The 8106-nt window shown below is 41.3% G+C and overlaps 1 protein-coding gene across 1 annotated transcript; it reads left to right on the plus strand.

Moving 5' to 3' along the window:
- The first annotated feature begins 1971 nt into the window (after window positions 1-1971).
- LOC111530938 (BPI fold-containing family C protein-like) lies at window positions 1972-8102 on the plus strand. The gene is made up of 5 exons (XM_023198167.2): window positions 1972-2210; window positions 3908-4084; window positions 5655-5708; window positions 6883-7053; window positions 8006-8102. Exons 2-5 carry the CDS (start codon window positions 3989-3991, stop codon window positions 8075-8077), a joined length of 393 nt encoding a protein of 130 aa, XP_023053935.1. The 5' UTR covers window positions 1972-2210; window positions 3908-3988; the 3' UTR covers window positions 8078-8102.
- The last annotated feature ends 4 nt before the right edge of the window (window positions 8103-8106 follow it).

Genomic DNA, 8106 nt, shown 5'->3' on the forward strand with positions numbered 1-8106 from the left:
TAACGACTTGAAAGCATTTTAAAAACTGTGGCAATGGCCAGGCACGGTGGCCCACACCTGTAATCCCAGCACTTTGGGAAACTGAGGCAAGCGACTCACTTGAGGCCAGGAGTTCAAGACAAGCCTGGCCAACAGGGTGAAACCCTGTCTCTACTAAAAATACAAAAATTATCCAGAGGTGGTGGCGCAGGCCTGTAATCCCAGCTATTTGGGTGGCTGAGTCAAGAGAATCGCTTGAACCCGAGAGATGGAAGCTGCAGTGAGCCGAGATTGTGCCACTGCACTCCAGCCTGGGTGACAGCAAGACTGTCTCAAAAAAAAAGTGAAAACTAAAAACCAAAAACTATGGTGGCTTAGGATAATATTGTTCCTTTATCTTAGCAAGACACTTCATCTCTTCTTGCTTTTCATCTCCATCTATGGCATGCAAGAAGAGAGAAGACGTGATGCTCAGGTAACTGTTTCTAGAACAGGGAGTAGGTCTTCATATTGTAGAACACATGTCAGTGGTCAGGAAAGCAGCTCTTCAAAGCCAAGTGGGAAACCTGAGCCCTGCATCACTGCACTGCACATACAACTAGCTTCAGACTAAAATCTGTGCTTTAATTTTTTTTTTTTTTTTTAAGACGGAGTTTCACTCTTGTCGCCCAGGTTTGAGTGCAATGGCGTGATCTCAGCTCACCACAACCTCCACCTCCTGGGTTCAAGTGATTCTCCTGCCTCAGCCTCCCGAGTAGCTGAGATTACAGGCGTGCGCCACCACACATTGCTAATTTTGTATTTTTAGTAGAGATGGGGTTTCTCCATGTTAGTCAGACTGGTCTCAAACTCCCAGCCTCAGGAGATCTGCCCGCCTCAGCCTCCCAAAATGCTGGGATTACAGGTGTGAGCCACCACGCCCAGCCCAATCTGTGCTTTCTGGAACTTCACCCAGAACTTCACCCAACACTGTACTCTGGTCCTCTTGACTTGTGCTTTATTCTGAAAATGATAATACATAAAATTATTTGAATTAGGAGCACTGTGCCTAAGAATTTCCTTGGCCTCTCCAATGTAGTGGACTTTATTTTCTCTCACACAATCTGTTTTTAAAAATATTTCTAATGACAACAGTAATGCATACTTCTCGTGAAAAAAAAAAGAAGTTCTAACTGCAATTTATAACATCAAACTGAAAAGTCTTTCATTATACCAACCCAATATATATGGCTAAATATTGGTATGAGTTTTGTGTTTGTACTAATTTCCTTTTTAAAAAATAACTTATATAGGGCTGGGCACAGTGGCTGACGCCTGTAATCCCGGCACTTTGGGAGGCCAAGGTGGGTGGATCACTTGAGGTCAGGAGTTCGAAACCAGCCTGGCCAACATGGTGAAACCCTGTCTCTACTAAAAACACAAAAATTAGCTGTGTGTAGTGGCCGGTACCTGTAATCCCAGCTACTGGGAAGGCTGAGGCATGAAAACTGCTTGAACCCAGGAGGCAGAGGTTGCAGTGAGCCAAGATTACACCACTGCACTCCAGCCTGGGTGATAGAGTGAGACTCTATCTCAAAAAAAAAAAAAAAAAAAAAAAAAAAAAGCTATACATGCATTTTGTGTTTGTATATGTGTATACCTAAAAAGGTATACAGAAGTCCCCCCTTATCTGCAGTTTGGCCTTCTGCAGTTTCAGTTACCCGTGGTCAACCACAGTTTAAAAATATTCAACATCTCAATGTGAATTTGAGAGAGAGAAAGAGAGAGACCACATTCACATTCACATTCACATTCACATTCCTTTTATCACAGTGTATGTAGGTGTTGGTACTGTCCACACTTTCAGGCATCCACTGGGGTCTTGGAACATATGCCCTGCAGATAAGGGGGACCACTGCACACCCAAATTTTAGTGATGCTTCTCTCAGATTAATTCGCTTGGAAAAAATGTTCACTTTCTTCTTTTGATTCATCTACTTTTCTGGGTTTTCAAAAGATAACATGCATTCCTTATGAAAAGCAGGAACTGATCTTTTAAACAGAGAATTTAAAGTTATATTGTTCTACATAGACATCATTCATATATTTACTATGCTTTTAATGAATATGGATTTTCTTTTTTCTTTGTTGGTTATTTAGTTTTAACCAAGATTGACAACTACACTCTGTTGGATTACTCCCTAATCAGTTCTCCAGAAATTACTGAGAACTACCTTGACCTGAACTTGAAGGTAACTTTATCATCATCAGAATCCTCAGCCTGGCTGTCAACAGCCAATATTTAGAAAACAGTGATTATGGACCGGGTGCGGTGGCTCACAACTATAATCCCAGCACTTTGGGAGACCCAGGCAGGCGGATCACTTGAGGCCAGGAGTTTGAGACCAGCCTGGTCAACATGGTGAAACCCCATCTCTACTGAAAACACAAACAATTAGCGAGGCATAGTGACACACAGCTGCATTCCCAGCTGTTTGGGAGGCTGAGGCGGGAGAATTCCTTGAACCTGGAAGGCAGAGGTTGCAGTGAGCCGAGATCTTACCACTGCATTCCAGCCTGGGTGACAGAGTGAGACTCTGTCTCAAATAAACAAAAACAAAAACAAAAAACAATGATTCTGTACAGAAGGAAATATATATACATCCTCTTTGAAAGAAAATAATTTAATTTTCTTTCAAGCAACTGCCTCATGTTTACACCTTTTCAAAAGATTCTTGAACATTTTGTTGATAAGCAAATGATTGTATTGTACAACATATGTTTGCCCTCTTCAGGAGAAGGATCATATGTCTTTGCATGTAGGAGTAGTTTTGAAGCTAGGAGGCAGCAAGTAGAGCGATCTGTATTTATTGGAACTTAACACATCAGTAGGTGGTACACGTTGGCACTTCCATTCCTAAGTGTCAGGTTCGTGGATGTAACTGAGGGCTGCTGACCTCTGTCAGGGCCATAAGCACGTGGAATTAGTGTTCACTGATCATGGAAAAACGATCATTGTGCTTATGTTTCATTTTGCTCCAAAGCTAATATCATTGTCTTTTAAAAAGCATATGGGCTCATACTTCACTCACCAGAGTCTTTCAACTCAGTTCAATGTTGGACAAGACAATATTTTGTAATAACGCCCTATAGCTAATGAAAGCAGTGCTAGAAATGCCACAAAAGTGATTTAAACAATTTGGAGTCTTGGGTCCTTCTTTCTATGATTCCCCAGGTACTCAGCAGACACAGATTTTGAAGGTCAAGTGTTTGACACCATTTCACAGCTCCTCAGGAACGACTTTTACTCAGAGTTGTCCTTCCAGCTAAATGCACCTCCTTCTTTGTCTGAGAAAAGTTCCAACAAGGGTTCTCATTAGGTTACACCCTGGGGTGAACAGACACACCTAAATATGCCCAAGAATCCTAAGAGCTTTGAAAAATAGTCACTGGTCAAGGAGTCAGAAAGCCTTAACAGTTTTTCAGCATTACTGAGTTTCTAGGATTCTTCTTCTTCTTCTTCTTTTTTTTTTGACAAGGTCCCCCTCTGCCACCCAGGCTGAGGCTGGAGTGCAGTGCTGCAGTCACAGTTCACTGCAACTTCAACCTCCCTGGTTCAAGGGATTCTCCTCTCTCAGCCTCCCGAGTAGCTGGAACTACAGGTACATGCCACCACATCTGGCTAATTTTTGTATTTTTTATAGAGACAGGGCCTGCCATGTTGCCCAGGCTGATCATGGAAAAACAATCATTCAATCAATTCAAACTCCATTGCTCCAGTGATCCACCTGCCTTAGCCTCCCAAAGTGCTGGGATTATAGGCGTGAGCTACCGCGCCCGGCCCGAGCTTCTGGAATTCTTGTTCTATTTCAGAGGGTCCACCTTCTTAGCCTTCTTAGAATTTGAGTTTTCACCTGATACACTGGTCTTTTTCTCTGTTTTCCCACAGGGCGTATTCTACCCACTGGAAAACCTCGCCGACCCGCCCTTCTCACCAGTTCCTTTTGTGCTCCCAGAACGCAGCAACTCCATGCTCTACATTGGAATTGCCGAGTATTTCTTTAAATCTGCGTCCTTTGCTTATTTCACAGCTGGGGCTTTCAACGTCACTCTCTCCACCAAAGAGGTGAGGAGTTAACTGAGGATCTCAATGGTCACTACCATTCAGCCTTTTTATAAGTATCCTGTTATAGGACTTTAATGCCATAATTTCGATTCCTGGGTTATCACTCTCAGTAAGACAGTGAAGGAATGAAGGAATTGTGGAATGAACATGGTTATGGGTTGAGCATCCCTTATCCAAAATACTTGGGACCAGACGTGTTCTGGATTTCAGATTTTGTCAGATTTTGCGATATTTGCATTATATATACTTACCGGCTGAGCAGCCCTAATCTGAAAATCCAAAATCTAAAATGCTCCAATAAGCATTTCCTTTGTGTATCATGTCGGCATTTAATAGTTGGATTTTGGGGCACTTTGAATTTCAGATATTCAGATTAGGGATATTCGACCTGTATTCGCTGGAGAATTGTCGAGTTTCCAGTTCTGCTACATTTGTTTTTTCATGATACCTCACCGCTCACCACTGTACTAGATTCATCTCAGATAATACCAAGACCCCTTTCCATCACATACTGCCTGTGACCTTAGAGGTAATTTCAATTTATATCACTTCTATGTGCCAGAATTTCCTCATCTGGAAAAGGGAGATAATAATAGTTCCATACTCACAGAGTTTATATGGGCATTAAAAGATTTAAGTACGTGTCAAGCATTCAGACCAATCCCCAACACAGAATAAGTGCGATGTAACTGTTGCTCATCATCATCATCATCATCATTATTTCCTGTATTATGCTAACATAAAGAGTTACCCTGGTTGTAATTACAGCTGGTTTATCTACAATGATTAGTAATAGTACAGATATTCATTGATTCTCTGTCATGCACCTCCCTTTTATAATGACAGCACTCTCTCTAGCCAGCCAACCAAAAACTTTTATTGAGCATCCTTTTTTAATCTTCTCATTCTATATGTCTTAATTACCAAGTAGATATAAAGCTTATGTTCAGAATGGTAAGTATGGCAGCAGTGGCTACCTTACGATGCTGAGAATTAGACGCTTCTAGCTGCAGACTTGAAAATCATTGATCTGTGAACGTAAATTCCTTAAGCATCTGGTATCTCAGTAATCCCTAAAAGCGAGGACAATAACACAAGGCTTATTGTTAATGACTGTAGAATATGTACACATAGATAGTAATATATATATAAATAAAGAATATGTACACATAGATTGTAATACATATAAAGAATATGTACACACAGATAGATTGTAATATATATAAAGAATATGTACACATAGATTGTAATATATATATAAATAAAAGTGTTTTGTGCTATATATGTACAATCCATGTGTAAATATTCTACAGTTATTAACAATAGACTGTATTGTTCCCAGAGTTAAAAGAAATATAACTTCTTGTGTGACCTTGGGCAAGTCACTTTAATTCTCTGAACTTCGGATTCCCTGTGATTGGGCTATAAAATGATAGGTTGCCTTTAAACACTGAATATTTTATGGTGTAACAGCTTCACAATTCATAAAATTGTAGGGAACACTACATTTTCCCTGAAAAGACAATCCAGGTAAAATCTTAACAGTGACATAATGGACTTTATTTTCCAGATTTCCAACCATTTTGTTCAAAACTCTCAAGGCCTTGGCAATGTGCTCTCCCGGGTAAGTGCTCAGGGTTTGAGTCTTGATAGTGTATTTGGCTCCATTGCAATTACTTCTGGAAGACTTGTGGGTTCTATGTATTCCTTTTTGGATAAGTCCCTCTGTCTATTATTGGGAGTTTTTTCTCTTAATCAACTATCCATGAATATTTACTGAACAGTACAGTTTAAAGTGCAATTAACATACAAGTTACAGTATAATTGTAAGTTCACAAAGTAAATCACCTGTGCCTTCCACAATATTCCACCACACTTGAAATAATTAGTTTAAATAAAGGATTTATTAGTGTAAATGAAGGATTCAATTCTTAAATGAAGGATTAGTGCCAACACTTGTAACTGTAGTAAAGCAACTGTTAATATTGTGCCTTCATAGCACACTAAGTATTGAACATAATGAACCTACGGGCTAGGAATTGCTCTTGAGGGCAAAGAGATGTTCATGTAGCATCCTGGTTTTGGAGCAAGGATCTTGAGTCAGATAGACCTAGATTTGTTTTTGTTTGCTTGTTTTTTGAGACAGGGTCTCGCTCTGTCATCCAGGCTGGAGTGCAGTGGCACGATCTTGGTTCACTGCAATATCCACCTCCCCGACTCAAGTGATCCTCCCACCTCAGCCTCCCAAGTAGCTGGGACTACAGGCACAAGCCACTACGCCCAGCTATTTTTCCTATTTTTTGTAGAGGCATGATTTCTCCATGTTGCCCTGGCTGGTCTCAAACTCCAGGGCTCAAGTGATCCACCCATGTCAGCTTTCCAAAGTGCTAGGATTATAGGTGTGAGCCACTGTGCCCAGCCCAGACCTAGATTTGAATCCCAATTCTACCACTTATTCCCCTAGAACCTTGAGAACATCACTTAACCTCTGTAAGACTCACATTCTCCACTATGAAACAGGGATGCTGATAGAATCTGCCTCACAGGGATTTTCTGAAGATTCAATGTGATAATACATAAAGCCCCTGGCACAGTGGGTAGTATCAAGTATTATGTTCAGTAACTGCCAACTGTTATCATCGTTTGATTTTTGTGTGTGATTATGATTATTAAAGAGCTGTTTTTCTATTATAACTGCACGATGTAAGATTTAGTCACCACAGGCCGTCCTAACCTTGTGATTTCCCTTCATCAACTCACATCTCACAATCTTTATTTCTTTATTGGAATGTGGGCAGATTGCAGAGATCTACATCTTGTCCCAGCCCTTCATGGTGAGGATAATGGCCACGGAGCCTCCCGTGATCAATCTACAACCAGGCAACTTCACCCTGGACATCCCTGCCTCCATCATGATGCTCACCCAACCCAAGAACTCCACAGTTGAAACCATCGTTTCCATGGACTTCGTAAGTCTGGGGAGACAGTGGAGCAGCCTGTAGATGCCAATCCTGCTCCTGCTGTGGACTGTTGGCCAGCAGCTTTGAAATGTTCGAAGAGGGTGGGGATGCTCCATTGATTAAGAGTGAGGATGGAGGCTGGACGCGATGGCTCATGCCTATAATCCCAGTGTCTTGGGAGGCCGAAGCAGGAAGATTGCTTGAGGCCAGGAGTTAGAGACCAGCCTGGGCAACAATAGCAAGACCTCATCTCTACAAAAAACAATTGTTTAGCCAGGTGTGGTGGCGTTGTGCACCTGTCGTCCTAGCTACTCAGGAGGCTGAGGTGGAAGTGTGGCTCTGAACCCAGGAGTCTGAGGCTACAGTGAGCTATGATTGCACCACTGCACTCCAGTCTGGGCAACAGAGTAAGACCCTGTCTCAGTGAGGTTGGAGTTGAGGGAAGGGTATGTGTGGCAGGATGGGAGGCCAGCACTCACACTCTCATACATTGTAAAATCTCTTTCCAGTCTCTGCTTCATGCACACTCTTTCCACCACCTACCTCAGTTACATGGAGAGCTGGAATTCTTTTTTCTTTTAATCTAAATAAGTCAATCAAGGTAGAATTCATTTTTACTTGAGCAAATGAAGGCCAAATGCAATCTGATAGAAGGATATAATAAACCTAACAAAAATGTCATACGCACATAGGCACACGCACACACGTACATAGAGAAGAGAGATTAGGAGAAAAAAAATAAATCAAAGGAGATCATCAAACAAAAAGTCTTTGCAGGTAGCTTCCCTAACTTACAAGACAGGATTTTCAGAGGTATTTATTCCCAATGTCTTTTAGATTTCCAATGTCTTTAGACTAAGAGGGAAAGTTGGGCTTATAATGTTTCAACTATTGGAAATTATATTGGTGGCCAAAATTGACACTCTCTCATCTTAATAATAAGTGCTTTTATTGTCTATAGGTTGCTAGTACCAGTGTTGGCCTGGTTATTTTGGGACAAAGACTGGTCTGCTCCTTGTCTCTGAACAGGTAAGATCAATCAATTTGACTGTTGGGACACCT

This window comes from Piliocolobus tephrosceles, unplaced genomic scaffold (genome assembly GCF_002776525.5).
Source record: "Piliocolobus tephrosceles isolate RC106 unplaced genomic scaffold, ASM277652v3 unscaffolded_41208, whole genome shotgun sequence".
NCBI classification, from domain to species: Eukaryota; Metazoa; Chordata; class Mammalia; order Primates; family Cercopithecidae; genus Piliocolobus; species Piliocolobus tephrosceles.